Here is a 24,558-nt window from a genome sequence, read left to right as displayed (position 1 = left end):
TCATTATTACAGGTGAACCATGCTAATCCATGCTTGGCATACATGGCTCCACATGCTTCTACTCTAACATGGATAGTCTAGATGTTATACATTCTCCCTATGGTGTACACTTAAGAGGGTTACTTTGTGTATGTCTGGTAGCCCAACTCTGTTTTATCACCTTCTTTTTTTCCCCTTACTAGTTGTTCTTTTTTGACAAGAACATATGTGTATCCATTCGGTTGTCAGCATGCTCATATATGTAGACTGATTATCTCCACATAAAGAATCTTTATGTGTATGACTGTGTCCAAATCCTTTGCCTCCTACTGATTCTTTCAACAGCTATGGTCTATTCTCAGCTATTGGGAATATTCTCCCATGTACACTATGAATGGATGGTCCATTATACAGAATTGCTTTACATCCTCAAATACTCAAGAATTGCAATCCTATCCTCTCGCATGACATTGTCCTCACATCCAGTCACATTACATGATGTAGATCACATTGTAGATTATTGTGTTTCTAACACCCCTAATTTTGCATGCATCTCCCTTTTAAAGATTGTCACAATGCATGATGTGCATCATCTGGAGATGGGTTTACTAAGAGTAAGCTACCAGCAGAAATCAACTACCGTATTTTTCACCCTAAAAAAAGCACCTGCCCATAAGACTCACCTAGGTTTTAGGGGAGGAAAATAAGAAAAAAAAAAAATCATCCAACCCCCAATGTTATTCAGACCTCAGAACAGACCCTTACTGTTAATAAGTCCCCCAATCAGACCTCAGATCAGACTTCCATGTGAATGACCCCCATGCTCAGATCAGATTTTTTTTAAATTAACTTACCTCTTCTGCTCCGGATGCCGCTCCTCATATCCAGTGCTCTTTTTCCTGTTGCGTGCTGTGCTGTGACCTGGCGTGCACAGCGTGCCAACGTCCTCACGCTGTGCTCAGTCTCAGCACAGCGAGCGGTCAAGGACCAGGAAGTGATGAGTACAGAGTCTGGGGAGCGCTGCATTTACTGTACTAATGAGCACTTCCATAATTGAAGTGTTCATTATTATTCACCTCATAAGACGCACTGACATTTCCCCCCCACTTTGGGGGGAAAAAATGTGTCTTATAGGGCGAAAAATATGGTATTCGCTTGCTAATTTTAACAAAACACAACTTTTCATGCATGTTTTGTACACTGAACTGAAAGTAGCAGCAATACTTTATGATGGTTACCCTTAATACATAGCTTATATTGTTACGGTAAATTACTTATCTAAACCAACACTGCCAATATCTTCACACTCAGTGAGCTAAAGCTAGAAAAAGGATACCTGCATGGCCAACATCTTAAATTTTGTTAAAAACCAAGCTGTAATATTTATTCCAATTAAATGTGACACAGATGGAGCCAGTAGAAAACACACTGTAAGGCCTCATGCACACGACCGTTTTGGTCCGCATCCGAGCCGCAGTTTTTGCTGCTCGGATGCGGACCCATTCACTTAAATGGGGCCGCAAAAGATGCGGACAGCACTCCGTGTGCTGTCCGCATCCGTTGCTCCGTTCCGTAGCCCCGCCAAAAAAAAAAATATAACATGTCCTATTCTTGTCTGTTTTGCAGACAAGAATAGGCATTTCTACAATGGGCCGCCCGTTCCGTTCCGCAAATTGCGGAAGGCACACGGACGGCTTCCGCTCTTTGCGGATCCGCAGTTTGCGGACCGCAAAAAACTGAACGGTCGTGTGCATGAGGCCTAACATTATTTAGAGTGAATATTATGGAAGTAATTCATGTGAAGCCAGGAGAAACTGACCAGCTCTATACTCCTTGGCCTAAAATGTTTTACTCATATGGGTCATATTTAAAGGGATTCTGTCACCAAGATTTGTGCTATAGAGCTGCGGACATGCACGGCTAGATCGCCGCTAGCATGTCCGCAATATACCTGTCCCATAAAGCTGTGTGCTTTTATTGTGCTTAAAAAATGATTTTATATATATGTAAATGAGTCTTGTATGTGTCCAAGGGGCTGTACGAACCTTCCTGGAGCCCAGCCACGCCCGCCTGTGAAGGAGCCCAGCACCGCCTATGTCCTCCGAATCTCCTCCTTTCATCACCGATAGATTGCCGTAATCTCGCGCATGCGCAGTGCCGGTATAGTGTTCCTTCCCTGTGCTGGAATCCGCCTCAGGGAAAGAACTGCGCATGCGTGAGCTCGCGCATCGCGAGATTACGGCAATCTATTGGTGATGAAAGGAGGATATTCGGAGGACATAGGCGGTGCTGGGCTCCTTCACAGGCGGGCACGGCTGGGCTCCAGGAAGGTTCGTACAGCCCCTTGGACTCATACAAGACTCATTTACATATATATAAAATCATTTTTTAAGCACAATAAAAGCACACAGCTTTATGGGACAGGTATATTGCGGACATGCTAGCGGCTATCTAGCCGTGCATGTTCGCAGCTCTATAGCACAAATCTTGGTGACAGAATCCCTTTAATGCTTAATAAATCTTAAAGGGAACCTGTCACCTCTACTATGCTACCCTCACTGAGCGTTTCTAAATGTTCATTGTGTTACCCTAAACATATAAATTACACTTTTAATTTCATTTGCAGACGAATTCATTAAGTATTATGCATTTTTATACTTCCCGCCTTTTATGCAAATTAACATAAGAGTCATATCTTACTTGTGTGACCAGAGAAGAGTCATATTTTCAAGCTCTGACTCATCTCAGGTTAATTTGCATATGTATCAAATCGGGGTTTTTACACAATAAAAGCACACAGAGCTATGAGGACTGGGTATTGCGGATGTGCTAGCGGCCATCTAGCAACCCATGTCCTCAGCTCTATACCCAAAATCCAGTTGACAGGTTCCCTTTAAGTCTTCATAATGAGAGGAAAGCTGCTTATCACAAATCTTTCCTAATTTCAGTAGTGTCCTGATCATCTGCTTTGAAAAATGGATTGAAAGGGCCATTGTTCAGAAGATAACATCCAAGTGTAGTGGGCAGTTCTAAATTTTGTTTTTACTCTAAAAGCCAGAGAGAACAGCTTGGAATCTATTCTAGATTTTAAGAACACTTCTGGACTTATAAGGAACACATGCGTTTTTTGCACCTTTTAATCTGTGAAGTTAAAATATTTTACAGTCTGTAGTTTGGTTCACATGTCTTCCAGCAACTGATACTGAAATTTAGTACATCCAGTATAAAAGAGAACTCACACTTGATTACATTCACTGGTTCTAAAAGAAAATTTTTTTTTGCAGGAAGACATAATAGTTGTGATGTGATTTTGCATGTTTTGTGGTGATAATTGGTGTGTTTGCTTTGTTCCTTTAGAAACAAAAAATCATCTTAACCATTTCAAAAAGCTAAATCTTCTGTCACAGCTTGCCCTCCCTTCCAAACCTAACATAAAAACAAGTTCCCCCACAAAACATAATCAGTACCATACTGAGCAGAGTCACATAGGAAGAATGCTAGAGGTGGGGGATTGGAAGCACAGCACAAGCCCAGGCATCCAAGGCTCTGACATCTCCAAAGGTATTCCAGATGGAGAGGCTGTTGTACTATTAATCCATCCAATGGCCAAAATTCTAAGATATAACCCCTCTTCCATGCACATTTATGCTGAGTCCTTCTATTACTTTATTGCCAGGGCTATAGGTATTGCGCAGTAAAAGAGTACGTTTTCACACCTAAAATTTCTCAAGATTAACATGCTGCTTACAATTTGTATCATTGCCTTGTATGTCATGTTTATTTCTTTTTATTACATGTTGCGTTCTTCAAACATTTCACAGGTTATAAACATGTGTCTGTTATTTTCTTCTTTTCATGCGACCACAGAAATAAAAAACAAAGCAGACTGGTGTTTCCCAGTATCAGAAAAACTTGGCTGCTTTCTCCAACAAACAGCTCCACACCCGTCCATGGTTTGCTCCTGTATTGAAGCTCAGCTTCATTGAAATGAAAGGGACTGAGCTGAAATAACACACAAAACCTATAGACAGGTGTCGTGCTAGTCATGGGGAAAAAAAAACTCCCATATTTTTGCCTTACAATTTGTCCCTTCCCTTACAGATAAATAATGTGCATCCACCAACTCCTCTGCAATTTTTTTTTCTTTAGAATATCTGATTATGCTTTAGAAAGGCTACAACATTTTGATTGGTTGCACAGTAGCACTACACGTATCATCTGAGATGGCGAATGTCCCTTTGGTCATCAGTCATATACTGTATGTCTCTTATACCAGAATGTCCATGTTTGTTCTAGATGGCTCCCGCTATATACATGTTGTGTTAGCCTAGGTATTTAGTATTACAAAAAATAAGTTGTATGTTAAATTGAGCATTGAGTTTACACATATCACCCAGCACACTGCGTGAATATTACAGTATAACTAAAGATATCATGTATATAGACACATTTGTAGCACTATTTTTTGTTAATACTAGTGCCCCATCCCAAGGTATTAAAATTGAATGGGTTCATAGCAAACGGTGTTTGTAATAGTTGTGGGCATGGAGTTGTCGGATGTAGAAGCAATTATTATGTGTAATAACGCTCCATGGACTGCTTTTTTTGTAATGTTATGATTGAAACTAGACGGCTGTTAGCATCATTGGTTTGTCAAAGGTTTGCATGGAACGACAAGTCATGGTATACACTAACATAACTGAGGACCTTATCTTGCATGCATGAAATGAGAAAAATGCTCTTGAAATGTGTAATTAAGTATTTTCTTTGGGAATATGCACATGCATGTGAAGCATGTTTTGAAGGGATATTTGCTTTCATTTTTTCCTCTTAAAAGGCCAAGCGAAATTCTTGTCTATGAGTATGTGTGTATGTCGCTCAGGTTTAGGTGCCCATACACATTAGATAAAAGTGGACGTATTCAACCATGATAATGTACATGGGATGAAATTTAACAAAGAATTGTTATTTTAGCTGACTGGTGACACGCCGTCATCGACTGGAATGGAGTTGGCTGTTTGACATTTTTGGCTGAAAATCTGATATAAGATCTTTTTTTTTCTTGCAAAAGATCTTTCGTCCACGACTGATCTTTCTATGAAAGAATGTTCCCAGAAAGATCATTCATACTTCACCATGTGTCAATAAAATATGTGACCAGCTTGGATGACTGTAATGGCCAATATGGGCTAAAATGTGTTTGGCTGTGTTAGCAAAATGTTTGTTCACCAGATGATTGTCCGTTCTGTGGTTGACCAACCATCAACCTACTTCTATCTAATGTACATGGCCACCTTTACTTATACAATAGTGGCATCTCCCTGAAAATGACTGCCATGATTGGGTACGGTTACCATTATTTTCTTAATTTTCATTCCTGTAGGCTTTGAGGGTAATGTTTTCTTCTCTGTCAGTTGCAGCAAAGTGGTGGGGCACAAAAAGGATTGACTATGCCCTCTATTGTCCAGATGCCCTCACTGCTTTCCCAACAGTTGCTCTTCCTCACCTTTTCCATGCCAGTTATTGGGAATCCACAGATGTTGTTTCATTTCTATTGAGACAAGTAAGTGATACATTTTTCCTATTCTTTTTTTTTTTGCTGTCACCACCTAATGAACACTTTAATATTTTAGCTGTCAGCAGAATTTTCACACTTAAAGAGGACCTTTCACCGATTATTACACTATGAACTAACTATAGAGACATGTGGAGCGGCACCCGGGGATCTCACTGCACTTACTATTATCCCTGGGCGCCGCTCCGTTCTCCCGTTATGCCCTCCGGTATCTCCGCTCACTAAGTTATAGTAGGCGGAGATTTCAGTCCCTAAGTTATGGTAGGCGGAGTCTGCACTTGTTCTGCTCTAGCGCTGGCCAATCGCAGCGCAGAGCTCACAGCCTGGGAGGTTCTTTTCTCCCAGGCTGTGAGGTCTGCAATGCGATTGGCCAGCACTACAGAAGAACAAGGGCAGACTCCGCCTACCATAACTTAGTGAACGGAGATACCGGAGGGCATAGCAGGAGAACGGAGCGGCGCCCGGGGATAATAGTAAGTGGAGTGAGATCCCCGGGCGCCGCTCTATATATCTGTATACTTAGTTCATAGTGTAATAATCGGTGAAAGGTCCTCTTTAAGAAACACAACTAAAACTTGAATTTTAAAATGAAAAAAAAATGAATAAAACACATTCTAGCCAATACACATACATTTTCCAAAAGTAAAAAATAGGCAGATTGTGAAAATGTTACCAAGAATTTTATATTCATGGGCACCTTCATGAAAATTTGCATTAAACTGTGTTGTTTAATGCAAAATTCATATCACATAGTCTATAATGATAATTTGATTAGGTAATTAGATGTGAAATTATTCATTATTTCGATCTTTAGCAGAAAAAACAACAACGCACCCACTGCCTAAATGTAAAAAATCATAGGGAACATATGCTTCATGGTCAGTAACAGTAGAGTGATAACATGAAGAATAGTTCCAGTATGCCCCACTAGAGGCTGTACAGGGGGAAGAAGAGCGTAACGGACTGAGTATTCTTTCTGATGGCAATTTCAGGGGGGGAAAAAACAGAAAATAAAACTTAATAATAAAATATTGTATTCTAGCTACTGCAAGTGTTTAAAGCCCTGATGTATTCCACATTTACTTGTCAGTAAAAGGTTTAATAGCCATATACCACATCTGCAAATTAATTTATCTTGTATTTTGTATGATCATAAGTGTATTTGTTCACTATAGTTGTACACTGCTTCATTGACTGTAAGAGAAATCATCAGTGGGGTGTGGGTAATACCATTGCTTTATATAGCAGTGACTTCTGTAAAACACACAGGCTCACATTTATCAAAACTGATGTCATGTGAAAACCAGTCGGTAAGGTAAAGTTGTGACTCCTGCATTTTATCACACTCCGGCTCCAGCTCTGACTCCTTCATAGATGGCCAATAACTAAGTAATAACAAATTTACTGTAGTAAAAAGGAGACATCTGGCTTTTTCTCACCATCGTGTAAGGCCTCTTTCACGTGGGCGTTGTGGGAAAATGTGCGGGTGCGTTACGGGAACACCCGCGATTTTTCCGCGCGAGTGCAAAACATTGTAATGCGTTTTGCACTCGCGTGAGAAAAATCGCGCATGTTTGGTACCCAAACCCAAACTTCTTCACAGAAGTTCGGGCTTGGGATCGGTGTTCTGTGGATTGTATTATTTCCCCTTATAACATAGTTATCCTCTCCAGCATGGGCATGATCATCTGCTTCGCTGCAGCCAATGACTGGCTTCAGTGGTGACGTGTCCACAAGAGAGACATAACTGCTTAAGCCAGTTATTGGCTGCAGCGGAGCAGAAGATCGTGCCCATGACGGGGATGAATTAAACAAGCCGCGGACCAGAAGAAAGAGCACCAATAAAAAAAATATTAACTACTATTTAAACACTTTATATGCTGATTAGCAAAATAAAACCCAAAACAAATAATAACAAAGAAATCTAATAAATTGAGACTTTTTTTTTAGATTCCTCCTTGTTTTTAACATATCATTACCTATTTCTAGTGGTTATGTTGTGGTATGTCCACTGTAAATACTGCATTTCCCAAGATTCCTTAACCATTTATTGTATTTTGTGTACAACTGCTTAGTTTTATATCTTATACATTACAACCTGAAGGAGCATGGGCATCAAGTATACAGATCATACTCTGTATACCAGTCGGCACCACATTCCACTTTATGCTGTGCTTGCGTCTAGGGAAGACATCTCGATTCCTCTTGTGTAAGGGCCTTTTTTAAACATATATATATGTGTTTGAAAACGGCTCACGTCTGAGCCAAAATGCGTCACACGTATCTACACTGATGCGATAATAAAGCGTTACATTGCATGGAGCGAATGCCAGTCTTTTTGTACAGAACCAGGTATACAGAGAGAGCCATGTTATCTGATCATCTTCTTAGAAAAAGAGATCGGAAATACCGTTGGATAGCGTAAGACAATGCATTATGAGCTACATTACCAGTCATGTGTATGTAAATTCCAGGTCATGAGACATGAAACGGCAAGTGTCTTGGAATTGGTTGGAAAAGAAGTTTCTGTGTTCAGCCCCTCAAAACCAAGGGAAAAGTGGCTAAGGAAACGAACACACGTGAAACTAAGGGTAACTAAAACTCTTACATTTTTAACATGATATTTGACCATTTAAATCCTTATGGTATTCCAACCCCGCCTATAATTACTATGGTAATATGACGTACAAATGCACACTAGCCAGGTTGTCACCTAGTCCAATTCCATTGTTATAACACAGAGCAATGTAAGTTACAAGTATCTCGAGGACCCAGTCAGTGTGGCTAACGCCTTTCTGTTTGCTTGATTGTTTTGCCTTCCTGGTTGACAAGCAGAGAAAGAGCCCAAGCCAGTGCAGCTTTATGAGCTTTCCAGCAGGAAAAAGGGGAGCGCGAGGAAAGTCTTATATTTCTATGAAATCGTAAAAAACATAGATCAGCAGCAGGCACCTGACCTCGACTAACATTGTAGAACCACCCCTGTATACTTTTATTTTAACCTTCCTTTTACCTTTCAGAATGTTGCTGCTAACCACAGAATTAATGATGCTGTAGCCAATGAAGATGGGCCTCAGACTCTCGCTGGAAGGTTTATGTATGGCCCCCTTGACATGGTCACACTCACTGGGGAAAAGGTTGGTTCCATGGACATATCAATTTAACTGTCTCACATACTCAAAATATGTAAACAGTTTATACATTTGTTCAATACAATAATACTACTTACAGAGGGAAAAAGTTTAGCCCCTTAAAGACACAGCTAATTTTGGCTTTAAATGGGTTGTCCAGTATTTTGATGTTGACGGCCTACCCTCAGGACCGTATATTGAGCCTTCTGCTTATAGCTGTACACTATATAATTTCCCGTGCCAGTGGGGTGTCAGTGAGGCTGATATAAAAAAAAACACATTGGAAAATAATTAGGCATTTTTGCAAATTTTTTTTGTTTTGCTATGTTTTTATTGCATTCACCGTGCACCGTTAAAGGGCTTCTGTCACCCCACTAAAGTCATTTTTTTTTTTTGGGCTAGTTAAATTACTTATCCTGCGATATATGAAAATATAATGCTGTTACTTACTTTGATTCAGCAGTTTCTTCTAAAAACGAACTTTTATAATATGTAAATTAGGTCTCTGTCATCGGCGCAGGCGCACTGAGGGAGTGCTGAGGAGGCGAGCCTCCTCATCTCAGAGCGCCTGCGCAGAATGAACACAGGCGTGCGATTTTTAAAATGCCGACAGGGCTGGCCGGAGGAGGAGATCCCGGCTGGCCCTGTCAATCAACACGACGAGGGGGCGGTTTTCTGCAGCTGCTACCAGCAAGTAGCCGCCCTACTTGCTGGAAGAGACCTAATTTACATATAAAAGTTTGTTTTTAGAAGAAACTGCTGAATAAAAGTAAGTAACAGCATTATATTTTCATATATCGCAGGATAAGTAATTTAACTAGCCCAAAAAAAAAAAAAGACTTTAGTGGGGTGACAGAAGCCCTTTAACATAGTTTTTGTATATTTTACTAGCTTTGCACAATAAAAACACTTGTGTTTTTGAGTCAGGATGAATAGAAACAGCAATTCACCATGAGTGCATTTTTAATATGAAAACATTTTGTTTGTTTTTTTTAAATATATTTTTACACATTTTTTTAACTTTTATTTTGTAATCCCAGTAGGGGACTTGAACATGTATGACCCTAACCACTCACATAATGCACTACTTTTATATGTTTCTATTGCACTGTATTATACCTGTCAGCATATTAAGAAGTATTAAGAATAATAAGTTAACCCGTGAGTCACTATTAGGACCATGACAACACACTGGCACCCCACAATGGTCGATGGGAATCATATCAAGCCCTCTTTCTAACCACTTATATGCTGCAATTAACATATGGATATGACAGCTGACTGCCACTCCAGATGATGTAGGCACAGCTCCTATGTCTGCCCCATCACAATACTACAGTATTACTTATTTTGTAGAAACACCCGATTACCATTTTGTGGATCTAGACCAATATTCTATGCCAGACTTGAGCTGAACGAGGACAGGTAGGAGCAGCAATGTGCTATGCAGAGCTCGTGCCTGTCCTCACTCCACTAATTCCTGATATCCTGCGCCAATGTGCTATGCAGAGCTTTCAGCTAAGTGGGCACAGCCAGAAGCAGTGTTATGTGCTCCTGCCATTACGGTGCTCATTGCAGCTCATATTATAGGAAGGACAATCTGTACACCGCATCCAGAGCTGTGGAGTACGATCCTGTATACCTTGCAGTGAAAAGTGCTATAGAAAAGCCCGAGCTTCGAAGGACTGTTTTGCTAAAATCATAATAAAATCATATATATATATATATAAATACACAAAAATATAAACGCAACACTCTTAGTTTTGCTCCCATTTTGCATGCGCTGAACTCAAAGATCTGAAACATTTTCTACATACACAAAAGACCAATTACTCTCAAATATTGTTCACAAATCTGTGTTAGGCCTCATGCACACGACCGTTGTGTGCATCCGTGGCCGTTGTGCCGTTTTTTTTCGCGGACCCATTGACTTTCAATGGGTCCGTGGAAAAATCGGAAAATGCACCGTTTTGCAGCCGAGACCGTGATCCGTGTATCCTGTCGTCAAAAAAATATGACCTGTCCTATTTTTTTGACGGACAACGGTTCACGGACCCATTCAAGTCAATGGGTCCGTGAAAGAACACGGATGCACACAAGATTGGCATCCGTGTCCGTGATCCGTGGCCGTAGGTTACTTTCATACAGACGGATCCGAAGATCCGTCTGCATAAAAGCTTTTTCAGAGCTGAGTTTTCACTTTGTGAAAACTCAGATCCGACAGTATATTCTAACACAGAGGCGTTCCCATGGTGATGGGGACGCTTCAGGTTAGAATATACTAAAAGAACTGTGTACATGACTGCCCCCTGCTGCCTGGCAGGTGCTGCCAGGCAGCAGGGGGCAGCCCCCCCCCCCCCCCGTAGTTAACACATTGGTGGCCAGTGCGGCCGGCCCCCCCCCCTCCCCTGTAGTTAACTCTTTGTTGTCCAGTGCGGCTGGCCCCCCTCCCTCCCCTGTAGTTAACTCTTTGTTGTCCAGTGCGGCTGGCCCCCCCTCCCTCCCCTGTAGTTAACTCTTTGTTGTCCAGTGCGGCCGCCCCCCCCTCCCTCCCCTGCAGTTAACTCGTTGGTGGCCAGTGGGCCCTCTCCCCTCCCTCCCCCTCCTAATTAAAATCTCCCCCCCTATCATTGGTGGCAGCGGAGAGTACCGATCGGAGTCCCAGTTTAATCGCTGGGGCTCCGATCGGTAACCATGGCAACCAGGACGCTACTGCAGTCCCGGTTGCCATGGTTACTTAGCAATTTGTAGAAGCATTATACTTACCTGTGAGCTGCGATGTCTGTGTCCGGCCGGGAGCTCCTCCTACTGGTAAGTGACAGGTCATTAAGCAATGCGCCGCACAGACCTGTCACTTACCAGTAGGAGGAGCTCCCGGCCGGACACAGACATCGCAGGTAAGTATAATGCTTCTACAAATTGCTAAGTAACCATGGCAACCGGGACTGCAGTAGCGTCCTGGTTGCCATGGTTACCGATCGGAGCCCCAGCGATTAAACTGGGACTCCGATCGGTACTCTCCGCTGCCACCAATGATAGGGGGGGAGATTTTAATTAGGAGGGGGAGGGAGGGCCCACTGGCCACCAACGAGTTAACTACAGGGGAGGGAGGGGGGGGCCCACTGGCCACCAATGAGTTAACTACAGGGGAGGGAGGGGGGCCGGCCGCACTGGACAACAAAGAGTTAACTACAGGGGGGAGGGGGGGCCGGCCGCACTAGCCACCAATGAGTTAAAAACAGGGGGGGGGGGGGGGGGGTCTGCCCCCTGCTGCCTATATTCTAACCTGAAGCGTCCCCATCACCATGGGAACGTCTCTGTGTTAGAATATACTGTCGGATTTGAGTTTCACGATCTAACTCATATCCGACAGTATATTCTAACATAGAGGCGTTCCCATGGTGATGGGGACGCTTCAAGTTAAAATATACCATCGGATTGGAGAAAACTCCGATCCTATGGTATATTAACTCCTGACTTTACATTGAAAGTCAATGGGGGACGGATCCGTTTGAAATTGCACCATATTGTGTCAACGTCAAACGGATCCGTCCCCATTGACTTGCATTGTAATTCAGGACGGATCCGTTTGGCTCCGCATGGCCAGGCGGACACCAAAACGACTTTTTTTTCATGTCCGTGGGTCACGGATCACGGAAAAACGGAACCCGTTTTTGCGGACCGCAAAAAAATACGGTCGTGTGCATGAGGCCTTAGTGAGCACTTCTCCTTTGCAGAGATAATCCATCCCACCTCACAGGTGTGGCATATCAAGGTGCTGATTAGACAGCAGGAATATTGCACAGGTGTGCCTTAGGACACTCTGAAATGTGCAGTTTGATCACACAGCACAATGCCACAGATTTCACAACGTTTTGAGGGAGCGTGCAATTAGCATGCTGACTGCAGGAATGTCTACCAGAGCTGTTGCCCGTGCAATGGATGTTCATTTCTCTACCATAAGCCGCCTCCAAAGGCGTTTCAGAGAATTTGGCAGTACATCCACAGGCCTCACAACCGCAGACCACGTGTAACCACACCAGCCCAGGACCTCCACATCCAGCAGGTTCACCTCCATGATCGTCTGAGACCAGCCACCTGGACAGCTGCAGCAACAATCGGTTTGCATAAGCAAAGAATTTCTGCACAAACTGTCAGAAACCGTCTCAGGGAAGATCATCTGCATGCTCGTCGTCCTCATCGGGGTCTGGGCCTGACTGCAGTTCATCGTCGTAACCAACTTGAGTGGGCAAATGCTCACATTCGATGGCGTCTGGCACGTTGGAGAGGTGTTGTGTTCACGGATGAGTCCTGGTTTTCACTGTTCAGGGCAGATGGCAGACAACGTGTGTGACGTCGTGTCGGTGAGCGGTTTTCTGATGTCAACATTGTGGATCGAGTGGCCCTTGGTGGCGGTGGGGATATGGTATGGGCAGTCGTATATTATGGACAACGAACACAGGTGCATTTTATTGATGGCATTTTGAATGCACAGAGATACCGTGACGAGATCCTGAAGCCCATTGTTGTGCCATTCATCCACGACCATCACCTCATGTTGCAGCATAATAATGCAGAGCCCCATATTGCAAGGATCTATCTGTACACAATTCCTGGAAGATGAAAACATCCCAGTTCTTGCATGGCCAGCATACTCAGCGGACATGTCACCCATTGAGCATGTTTGGGGTGCTCTGGATCGGCGTATACGACAGTGTGTTCCAGTTCCTGCCAACATCCTGCAACTTCACACAGCTATTGAAGAGGAGTGGACCAACATTCCACAGGCCACAATCAACAACCTGATCAACTCTATGCGACGGAGATGTGTTGCACTGCATGAGGCAAATGGTGGCCACACCAGACACTGACTGGTTTTCTGACCCAACCCCCCCCCCCCCAAAACTCGCCAGCACCTTGATATGCCACACCTGTGAGGTGGGATGGATTATCTCGGGAACAGAGAAGTGCTCACTAACACAGATTTAGACAGATTTGTGAACAATATTTGAGAGTAACGGGTCTTTTGTGTATGTAGAAAATGTTTTAGATCTTTGAGTTCAGCTCATGCAAAATGGGAGCAAAACCGAAAGTGTTGCGTTTATATTTTTGTTCAGTGTGTGTGTGTATATATATATATATATATATATTTAAATATATTTATTACCAAAATAATTTTTAGTGCATCATTTAAAAAAAAAGGTTAGGTAGTACACTGAAATTAATAAAATTCTCGATGCCTGCAGCTGCCACAAGGGGGAGCATACTGCATACATATTTATACAGCTCCCATTGAGGTCAGTGAGCGCAGTATAAACACATATGAATGCTCTTTGGGAGATCTCCTATATTTGTTAGGCTGTAGGGCAATCTGGGAATACAATTATTATGTAATTTTTACGTAAATAAATTGAGTACACCAAATTGAAAACTAAAATTTAAAAAATCCAGAGTCACATATGATCCATTGTATGATCCCACTTTGCAGTCAGCAGCCCTGAAAGGCATCATGGATGATTAGTCGTCATATGCTTATTGTGTGATCTTTTATTCTAGGTGGACATTCATATTATGACTCAACCACCTTCTGGGGAATGGGTTTACTTTGATACTGAAATAACTAACAGCAGCGGTAGGATCTCTTATGTGATCCCGGAAAATAAAAGACTTGGAGTTGGGGTATATCCTCTTAAAATGGTTGTCAGGTATTGTGATATACTGAATATATCTTATTTATTTTAATGTTCTGAGAAAACATTCAAATAGATAATGTAGCCATTGAAGAAAACATTATGTGCTGTGTAATGTTTATAATGAAATATCCTATTATAGCTGAAAAATCAGATGAATAAAACTCCTCTTTAAGGGCTTGTCAAAGTCGCCACGTAGACGCAAGTCTTAAAAGGAGTCTGTCACCACATTTGAGCATATTAGACTGATCAAATAGCGTTATATGTGCCACCCAGAACTTAAAAACTGTACCTTTGTTGTATCTAATGGAGTTTTCTTTCAGCCAAAAATGAACTTTTAAGATTCTGTAAATGCGCCCTCTCAAGTGCCCAGGGTGGCGTCTCAATCGTCCGAGCCCCAGGCAGCACCTCCTCAACGGCTCATAACCCCGCTCTCCGTGTGCCTCTGCCCGCCCGTTTACTCTCCTCCTCTCTCCTTTTCCACTGCGCTACGAATTTAACCACGCAGCCGCAGTGGAAAAGGAGAGAGGAGGAGAGTAAACGGGCGGGCAGAGGCATACGGAGGGCGGGGTTATGAGCCGTTGAGGTGGTGCTGCCTGGGGCTCGGACAATTGAGACGCCGCCCTGGGCACTTGAGAGGGCGCATTTACAGAATATTAAAAGTTCATTTTTGGCTGAAAGAAAACTCCTTAGATACAACAAAGGTACAGTTTTTAAGTTCTGGGTGGCACATATAACGCTATTTGATCAGTCTAATATGCTCAAATGTGGTGACAGACTCCCTTTAAGCTTTCTGAGACAGAGATATCTGCAGTAAAATAGTGATCACATCGGCAGACAGTTTCTCCTCATCCCATAGAAGAGCACTTCAGTAACCTTCTCCCCAGCATCAAATGGTATGGTTGGTTGCCAGGAATGATGCATTATGTTTAATTATTCAAGAAATAGATTGAAGATAGTCTAAAGTTTTAGAGTACCTTTAAATGTTTAATTATAGGAGAGCTGTTGACAAACAGGTCCAGGAGGCACCATTGTCCAGTCAGTCTACATAGCAAAAGCCGTTTACCTGGAAAAAATACTAAAAGTGGCCCCGTTTTGTAGTGGGGTCCAAATTGATGGAAGGCAAGGCTAACACAAGTAGGCAGGGCCAGCAATACCATATTGTGGCACATTATACCTCCCCAACAGAGCCTAATACCACAGTCAATCACAAAACAAATCCCCAGAAACTTCCACTGGCCGGCAGTGAGGAGGGCTCAATTGGCCCACAGGGAAACTTCCCTGTAAGGTCTATGACCAATCCGCCCCTGCCGTTTACAGCCCCCCAGAACTCCAGTTCCATGTGTCAATTACATACACAAGTGTATCTGTATTATTGCAATTGCCGCAGCAAAAAATAATCCGAGACACTTTTAATCATGTTTATCTGTCAAATAGTGTAATGGCTTAGCTGAAATGTTTCTTCTTTTCTTTTTAGGGGAGACCATACATTCACTGACAGCTACCTCCATGTTTTACCAAAAGGAACTGAATTTGTAGTGTTCAGCATTGATGGATCTTTTGCTGCCAGTGTTTCCATTATGGGCAGTGACCCCAAAGTCAGAGCGGGCGCAGTAGATGTAGTGAGGTCTGCGTCATTCCTCAGTAATTAGTCTGCTAGCCATCATGTGCATCCAGAACACTTCTAACACCTGCTTCATGTCCTTCTAGGCACTGGCAGGATCTTGGCTACCTCATTATTTATGTGACAGGCAGACCTGACATGCAGAAGCAAAGAGTGGTAGCATGGCTTGCACAGCACAACTTCCCGCATGGTATAGTGTCTTTTTGCGATGGATTGGTCCACGATCCTCTGCGACATAAAGCAAACTTTCTGAAAAGCCTGATTCAAGATGTAAGAGCCATTAAATTAAATTAATCATGTACATGAAACATGTCAATGGAATGCAAAGGCTAAAGGTACTTTCACACTAGCGTTTTTCTTTTCCGGCATTGAGTTCCATCCTAGGGGCTCAATACTGGAAAAAAAAAATGATCAGTTTTATCCTAATGCATTCTGAATGGAGAGCAATCCGTTCAGTATACATCAGGATGTCTTCAGTTTAGTCATTGTACGGTTTTTGGACGGAGAAAATACCGCAGCAGTATTTTCTCCGTCCAAAATTCCGGAACCTTTACATTAAAATGCATTAATGGCGGATCCGGACCTAAGTGTTCCAGAAAAACGGATCCGGTTTTGCAGTCTGCGCAGACCTTTAAAAATGTGAAAAATATAAATACCGGATCCGTTTTTCCAGATGATAACCGGAGAGACGGATCCGGTAATGCAATACATTTGTGAGCCGGATCCGCATCTGGATCCGTCTACAAATGGTATCAGTTTGCATACAGAGTGCCGGAATCCAGCGACGCTAGTGCGAAAGTACCCTAAAAACATTTACATAATCATAAGTTTGTTGCCAAGCTACCATTGGCTTCATTTGATCACTTAAGGTGGTTGCTCATCTTCTGGGGGTCTTTCAGCAGACCTCATGGCTGGGCGTGCAGAGGGAAACAAACCTACCTGCTCCCCACTCCTTTATTCCCCCACCACTGCTGCAGCAGTCAGTCCCACACTCTGGTCTGGTTTGACACCGCTGCAGCCAATGACTAGCAGCAGCAGTGACCTGCCCCCTTGCATCACGTGACCAACTAATATGACACAAGGGGGACAGGTCACCGTCCAATGTCAAACCAAATGTTGACAGCTAGAGACCTGAGCTATGCGGCGGGGAAGCGAAGAAGCTGGAACATAGTGATGGGGGGGGGGGGGTGGAGGAAAGTATGTTTTCCTCCGCAGGTCAAGCTATGAGGGGGAGTCTGCCAAAATACCCCCAAGAAGATGAGTAACCCCTTTCAAAAGGACTAGTAGCCTCCTCTGATATTTCTGTTTTAGTAACTACTCGCATTCTCCAATTAATAACAATATTGTAGCATTTTTTCGCAAAACTATTATGCCATTCCTTTATTATTCCTACTAGAAGTTTATGAATTAATTGCCTGCAATAAAGTTCCAACTGGGTGTTACCAGTTGTGTGTGTGTCAGCACTGATTGTATAGAATCAACTGTGCAGAGGCCCCCCCCCAAGTAGTAACACTCAGATGGACCTATGTTGCAAACTGCATGCAAGTCATGTATACTGTAGCTTCTAGCAGGAACAATAGAGGAATGGCAAAACATAGAGTTAGGCCTCATGCACACGGCCCTGTTCCGCGGCCGAGAGCGGTCCGTGGTAACCCTGCCGGGATTCCTTCTGACAGCAGGAGCGCACGGCGTCATTGGTTGCTATGACGCCGTGCGCTTCATGCCGCCGCTGCTGTACAGTGATACACTGGTATTGATCATACCAGTGTATCACTGTACAGCAGCGGCGGCATGAAGCGCACGGCGTCATAGCAACCAATGATGCCGTGCGCTCCTGCTGTCAGAAGGAATCCCGGCCGGGTTACCACGGACCGCCCTCTGCCGCTGAACACGGCCGTGTGCATGAGGCCTTATACGAATAGATGCACCAGCATTGTTATTACATGGGGAATGCAAGTAGTTACTAAATAAAACATGTCAGGAGAGGTGACAGATCCTCTTTAAAGCAAAATGTGTGATTATAGCCAGTGGTCCTAGGTTATGGTTCACTCCTGTGACTATATCATTTTAGATGCTCTTAAACTTTATTTTGCATTAAGTTGACATTAAAGGGGTGGCCCTATAAGGCATGCTGCAGAAGGCCCCCTTGGTCCCCCATTTGTGGCCTGTTTGAACACTCCAATCTTCTGGCGCTGCTTCACAAGATGGCAGCAGTGATGTGATCCATCCACTTTCTGCTGTTAATTAGAGATGAGCAAATTTCCGTTTATGAAATTCGTTCACACTTTGTTTGGTGGTAAAAGGTAAATTGCGTTATGGATTCTGTTTTTCACTGATGGTTGCTAAGAGATGTTGTTTATAAACCTTCTGGTTTTTTATCACGCGCGTGAAAAACGTATCAAAATGTATTGTATCCGCGTGGAAAAAACGGAACGCAATCGCAGACAAAACTGACTGAACTTACTTGCAAAGTGGTGCGAGTTTCACTGAACGCATCTGGACACAATCCGCCATGCTCGTGTGAAAGAGGCCTAAGGGTGCTGGCACACAGCGCTGTTTTGACATGCATTCAGGATGCAGTTTTTTATTGTAGCTAGCTGAAATGACTTAAATCATTCCCACTATGCAGAACACCAGGGTTTTAACGAGGCTGCTAAACTAGCTACATTGAAAACTGCATCCTGAATGCATGGCAGAACTGCATTGTGTGCCAGCACCCTAAGGCCTCATGCACACGAACATATTTTCTTTCCGTGTCGCTAGTTTTTTTTTTTGCGGACCGTAAATGGAACCATTCATTTCAATGGTTCTGCAAAAAAACGGAAGTTACTCAGTGTGCATTCCGTTTCCGTATGTACGTATTTCCGTTTCGCCAAAAAATTTAACATGTCCTATTATTGTCCGTATTACGGACAAGGATAGTACTGTTCTATCAGGGGCCAGCTGTTCTGTTCTGCAAAATCCGGAATGCACACGGACGTCATCCGTATTTTTTGTGGATCGCAAAATACATACGGTCGTGTGCATGAGGCCTAAGGCAGAGTTCACACTACAGTTATTTGATCGGTTATTTCTATCAGCTAGGGCTCGTTCACATGAACGTGTGAAGCCTGTGCTGTGGCGGTCCGCAATGCACGGACACCGTCCGTTGGGCAGCCGCATGGGGATCGTGGACCCATTCACTTGAATGGGTCTGCAATCCCTCCGTTCTGCAAAAAGATAGAGCATGTTCTATCTTTTTGCGGTGCGGAGGCACGGAACGGAACCCCAGGAAGCACTCCGTAGTGTTCTGTTCTGTATCTCCGGATTTGTGGACCGATTGAAGTGAATGGGTCCGCATCCGTGATGCGGATCCGCAAATGTGGTCCGCAATAAGGCAACGGGCTACAGACGTTTGTGTGAACGAGCTCTTATTGTGAGCCCAAACCAGGTGCAGGTCAAAAACACAGAACTTCTTTCCATTACACCTGATCTCAGTGTAGACTTCACTACTGGTTTTGGCTCACAATAACTGATCGAAATAACTGGCATGTGAACTCTCCACTGGCAAAGTAGCCACTGTGAGGGTATGTTCACACAGCAAAATCCAGAGCGGAAAAATACATTAGCATAATTAGTAGCTGAAATCAGGCCGTTTTGTTGGCAGATTTATAATTTGGTGGTGGTTTTAGTGGAGTTTTTACAGGTGTTTTAGAAGAATCGATAATCAAAAAAAATATGGCTCCAAAACTGTGTATAGTATAAATTACATACCCCTCCAAAAATAAATTAATACACAGAATTTAAGTATATAAAAATGTAACACTTTATTAGTTCAAAATTACACACAATCAATATATAAAAAAGTATCATCATCAGCATAGATATCCGGGGACAAAACTGATGGCTCTAATAATATAGCATCAACAATACCCTCTCCCTATAACAACATAAATACACATCCATATACAAACCCCATATGCACCATGTTATCGGCAGGCCACCCCCATTATAAATACATAATGGCAAAACGTAGTGTCCACAGTTATATACCAGAGAAAGGGTAAGTATGTGGACACTATTTTGCCATTATGTATTTATGGTGCAGGTAACACAGTGCATATGGGGTTTGTACCGTATATGGATGTGTATTTATGTTGTTATAGGGAGAGGGTATTGTTGATGCTGTATTATTAGGACCATCAGTTTTGTTTCTGGATTTTTATATATGCCTGCTGCTGATGATACTTTTTATATTTTAAATGTGTGTAATTTTGAACTTTTTTTTTCTGGGTATTCATTTCTTTATTGGAGGGGTAAGGCCGAGTTCACACGAACGTGTGTGATCCGTGGCCGTATTGCGGCCCGCAAATCGCGGGCCGCAATACACGGCCACAGTTCCGTGTGAATTCCGCATCATGGATGCGGACCCATTCACTTCAATGGGTCCGCAAATCCGGAATCGCGGAACGGCCGCACGGGACGGGACCCCTCGGAAGCACTACGGAGTGCCTCCGTGGGGTTACGTCTCGTACTTCCGTTCCGCTAAAAGATAGAACAAGTCCTATCTTTTTGCGGAACGGCCGGTTCGCGGACCCATTAAAGTGAATGGGTCCGCGATCCGATGCGGCTGACCTACGGCCGGCGATCGTGCATTACGGCCCACTATTTACGGGCCGCAGCACAGGCACGGGTCACACACGTTCGTCTGAACTCGGCCTAAGTGTTTTAGAAGAGTTGAGGGAGATTTTTTGCTTCCCAACTGACCTCTGTGGAATCCACAATCAAATCTGCATCAGAGAAGTAACATTCCACTTCTCAGGCGTCTTTCTAATCAGTTATTGAAAAAAAAAAAAAAACTCCTAGGGGATGTCCACAAAACGGATTTTAAAAACTTGCTGAAAAAATCAGCTCAGAATCCATGCATTTTTATTCATAGCAGTTTTTTTAAACTTATTTTTTTTATCCAATGGGTGTTCAGTTCAATACAAAGCTGCATTTTCAGTTCAAGGTTTTTGGTGTGGATTTGCATCATAAAACACACTGAAAAAAATGTTTGGACTACGGCTACATGCACACAACCGTATGTGTTTTGCGGTCCGTAAATTGCGGATCCACCAAAAAAAAAATAACAGATGACATCCATATGCCATCCGTATTCTTTTGCTGATCCATTGTAACAATGCCTAAAACGAACAAGAATAGGACATGTTCTATTTTTTTTGCGTGGCTACGGAACGGACATACTGATGCATCCTATCCGCAAAAGAAACTGAATGGACACAGAAACAAACAACGTTCGTGTGCATGTAGCCTTACATGGAGCTGTTTTTTATATTCCCCATTCATTTCAATGGGATATTCAGCGCAGATTCCACCCCAAGATGGGGCATGCTGCTTCTTATTTCCACATGGGAAAAAAAATTAAGTGCTGCTTCCCATTAAAATTAATGGGCTTTTTGAGCGCCAAAAAACTGTGTGTGAACTGGGCCTTTCCATGTGCACGTGGTCAAATTTTTTTACATTGAAGTCAATGGGGAACTGTGGGAGTTTTGAATGTGGATTCAGTAGCAGAAAAGACCTGAGTCAGTAGCAGTTTTTGGCCCTGTGGCCAACAGAGGGGACACACACTTTTGTTTTATTTAGTATTGTAATATATATTATAATTTCTCTGGTTTAAAATATATATTTTTTTTTTTTACAGGTACACATGAAAATACATGCAGCTTATGGCTCCACAAAAGACATCTCAGTATACAGCGCTATAGGTTTGTCACCAATGCAGATTTTTATTGTAGGCCGACCCACCAAGAAGTTACAACACCAGTGTCAGGTAATAAGCATGGATTTACTGTACTGAAATAATGCTGTCTGGTATTCTGTTTGCTTGGAGAAAGCTATTATGTCTTGCATAGGTCTTGAGGAGGTGGTGTATAGCATTCTCTCAGGCCCAACACTAGGCACATTGGGGCAGATTTACTAATCCTGTACATATTGATTAGTGCAAAAATAGGTTACATAAAGAATGGCATGGAAAAGCAATAAATAAAGCCCCTAACTAGAGCTTAACTCAGAAAATAACTAAATAACCTACAAAGAGACACTGAGAACTATTAAGCTAAAAAGGTATAGTTTTATTAGACATATGGTTAAAAACATATACAAAGAGATGACAAACAAGTGCAGAATGGTGCAGTACAATCCTGGGAGAGTTGATCCAATATAACAGAGTAATAGGGTAAGTGACCAAAAGTATAAATGCCTGTATATAGAAGAAACTCCTATAGAAGAAATACACTTGAGAAGAGTCCACAATGCAAATCAATGCATTCAATATGAAAGTGCAAGTGCATATAATCAGGGGTATAAGGGGTGTGCAGTCTTCCTGTGGACCTGTTACTTTTATATACGGTATGTGACTTTGTTTTGTTTGGACCGCATGTTTTACCATCATTGTTGCGGTTCTTTGCCTCTTTTTGAACCATTTATGGTCATGTTATTCATCTTTTATCTCCTATAGTTTGCACATGCACTTTACTGCTTGTTACATGTAGCGGTATAGATACAATTATACATTTGGAAAGAGCCACACTTGAGGATTTATACCTTCTGTCCCCTACTTACAATTGATTATATGCACTTGCACTTTCATATTGAATGCATTCATTTGCATTGTGGACTCTTCTCAAGTGTATTTCTTGTATAGGAGTTTCTTCTATATACAGGCATTTATACTTTTGGTCACTTACCCTATTACTCTGTTATATTGGATCAACTCTCCCAGGATTGTACTGCACCATTCTGCACTTGTTTGTCATCTCTTTGTATATGTTTTTAACCATATGTCTAATAAAACTATACCTTTTTAGCTTAATAGTTCTCAGTGTCTCTTTGTAGGTTATTTAATCCTGTACATAGTGTAAGCTTATATGACCTACAACGCCCCGAAATAATAAACATACACCATATATAAAAATCTAAAACTATACACATTACATATAAGCGAAGAAAAAGGGACAAGATGGAGGACAGCCCCACATTACTATTACATACACAGCAGTGCAAAACCAATTCATACCCATGGTAGAGATGGTCAGGTCCACTCAGTGATGAAAAAAGACCCTCACCGTGCGTTTCGCCTTCTGATGGCTTTACACTGCCAGTATGTGATTATATTACTTTGCTCTATTTTTGTATATCATTATATCTGTATTTTTTTGGACTACTTACGTATATTATAGTTGTAGTCTAGAGGTATGTGATTAGTATGCTTTAGCCATATAATAAGTGAGTTTATTTCTCATAGGTATATATTGGTATAGTATACCAGTGCCACACATTGTCAAGCTATCTACCGTAATATTATTCTATTATTGTTGCTGTAATTTACAGACTTGACAAACGTTTGGCATATTTCTGTGGCATTGGACTGGGGACACTTGCCTATTGTATCTATAATTATATATTTCCTTTTCTTTTGTATTCTATGGTAGAGCCAGTACTTTGAGTGCATTTATGCTTCATTATATTCTTTGATACATTTTTGTAAACAAACAAAAAACATGGAGCTCATAGGATACCCATAGAAATATATCTTTAATAGCGTATCAATAAATTACAAACATATTACCGTTAAAAATGAAGGTGACAGAGAAAAGACACCATCCCAGCTTTACACAGACCGTATAAATTAATAAAGCGCATAATCGCATATGCAATGAAATATGAAGCCGACTCGCCTAAACAAACGAGACTGTGAGAGCCAGGATAGCGCTACCCCGACACGCGTTTCGGCGTGCCTTCGTCCGAGGTAACGCCATCACTGTAGGATCACCTATTTAAAACCCACAACCCCCAATACATTATGCTGAATACATTATTATTAAATAATTATACTATACTATTATAAATAATCGTGATATATACAGTACAGATCAAAAGTTTGGACACACCTCATTCAAAGAGTTTTCTTTATTTTCATGACTATGAAAATTGTAGATTCACACTGAAGGCATCAAAACTATGAATTAACACATGTGGAATTATATACATAACAAACAAGTGTGAAACAACTGAAAATATGTCATATTCTAGGTTCTTCAAAGTAGCCACCTTTTGCTTTGATTACTGCTTTGCACACTCTTGGCATTCTCTTGATGAGCTCCAAGAGGTAGTCCCCTGAAACGGTTTTCACTTCATAGGTGTGCCCTGACAGGTTTAATAAGTGGGATTTCTTGCCTTATAAATGGGGTTGGGACCATCAGTGGCGTTAAGGAGAAGTCAGGTGGATACACAGCTGATAGTCCTACTGAATAGAATTTGTATTATGGCAAGAAAAAAAGCAGCTAAGTAAAGAAAAACGAGTGGCCATCATTACTTTAAGAAATGAAGGTCAGTCAGTCAGCCGAAAAATTGGGAAAACTTTGAAAGTAAGGGCTATTTGACCATGAAGGAGAGTGATGGGGTGCTGCGCCAGATGACCTGGCCTCTACAGTCACCGGACCTGAACCCAATCGAGATGGTTTCGGGTGAGTTGGACCGCAGAGTGAAGGCAAAAGGGCCAACAAGTGCTAAGCATCTCTG

At 42.3% G+C, this 24,558-nt stretch overlaps 1 protein-coding gene and 1 long non-coding RNA gene across 7 annotated transcripts in view; one reads left to right on the top strand and one right to left on the bottom strand.

Annotated features, from left to right (window-relative positions):
* Window positions 1–24,558, top strand: part of PITPNM2 (phosphatidylinositol transfer protein membrane associated 2) — a 395,602-nt gene that overhangs the window by 365,908 nt on the left and 5,136 nt on the right. For 5 of the 6 annotated variants that reach the window (XM_040416185.1, XM_040416186.1, XM_040416187.1 and 2 more), the window contains 8 exons: window positions 3,337–3,540; window positions 5,394–5,542; window positions 8,029–8,145; window positions 8,572–8,688; window positions 14,239–14,387; window positions 15,850–15,999; window positions 16,083–16,266; window positions 21,680–21,808. In XM_040416185.1, the coding sequence (XP_040272119.1) occupies window positions 3,337–3,540; window positions 5,394–5,542; window positions 8,029–8,145; window positions 8,572–8,688; window positions 14,239–14,387; window positions 15,850–15,999; window positions 16,083–16,266; window positions 21,680–21,808 (1,199 nt within the window). The remainder of the gene's footprint in view (window positions 1–3,336; window positions 3,541–5,393; window positions 5,543–8,028; window positions 8,146–8,571; window positions 8,689–14,238; window positions 14,388–15,849; window positions 16,000–16,082; window positions 16,267–21,679; window positions 21,809–24,558) is intronic. The other variant, XM_040416188.1, reaches the window with a different exon arrangement.
* On the bottom strand, window positions 201–708 carry LOC120988617. The gene is made up of 2 exons (XR_005776156.1): window positions 646–708; window positions 201–615 (listed from the first exon to the last, which is right to left on the bottom strand). It is a non-coding gene; the product is annotated as an uncharacterized LOC120988617 (long non-coding RNA).

Source organism: Bufo bufo, chromosome 2, assembly GCF_905171765.1.
Source record: "Bufo bufo chromosome 2, aBufBuf1.1, whole genome shotgun sequence".
In the NCBI taxonomy this organism is placed as follows: domain Eukaryota; kingdom Metazoa; phylum Chordata; class Amphibia; order Anura; family Bufonidae; genus Bufo; species Bufo bufo.
Note: the sequence above shows the minus strand (reverse complement) of the source record. Positions and strands in the feature narration are given on the sequence as shown.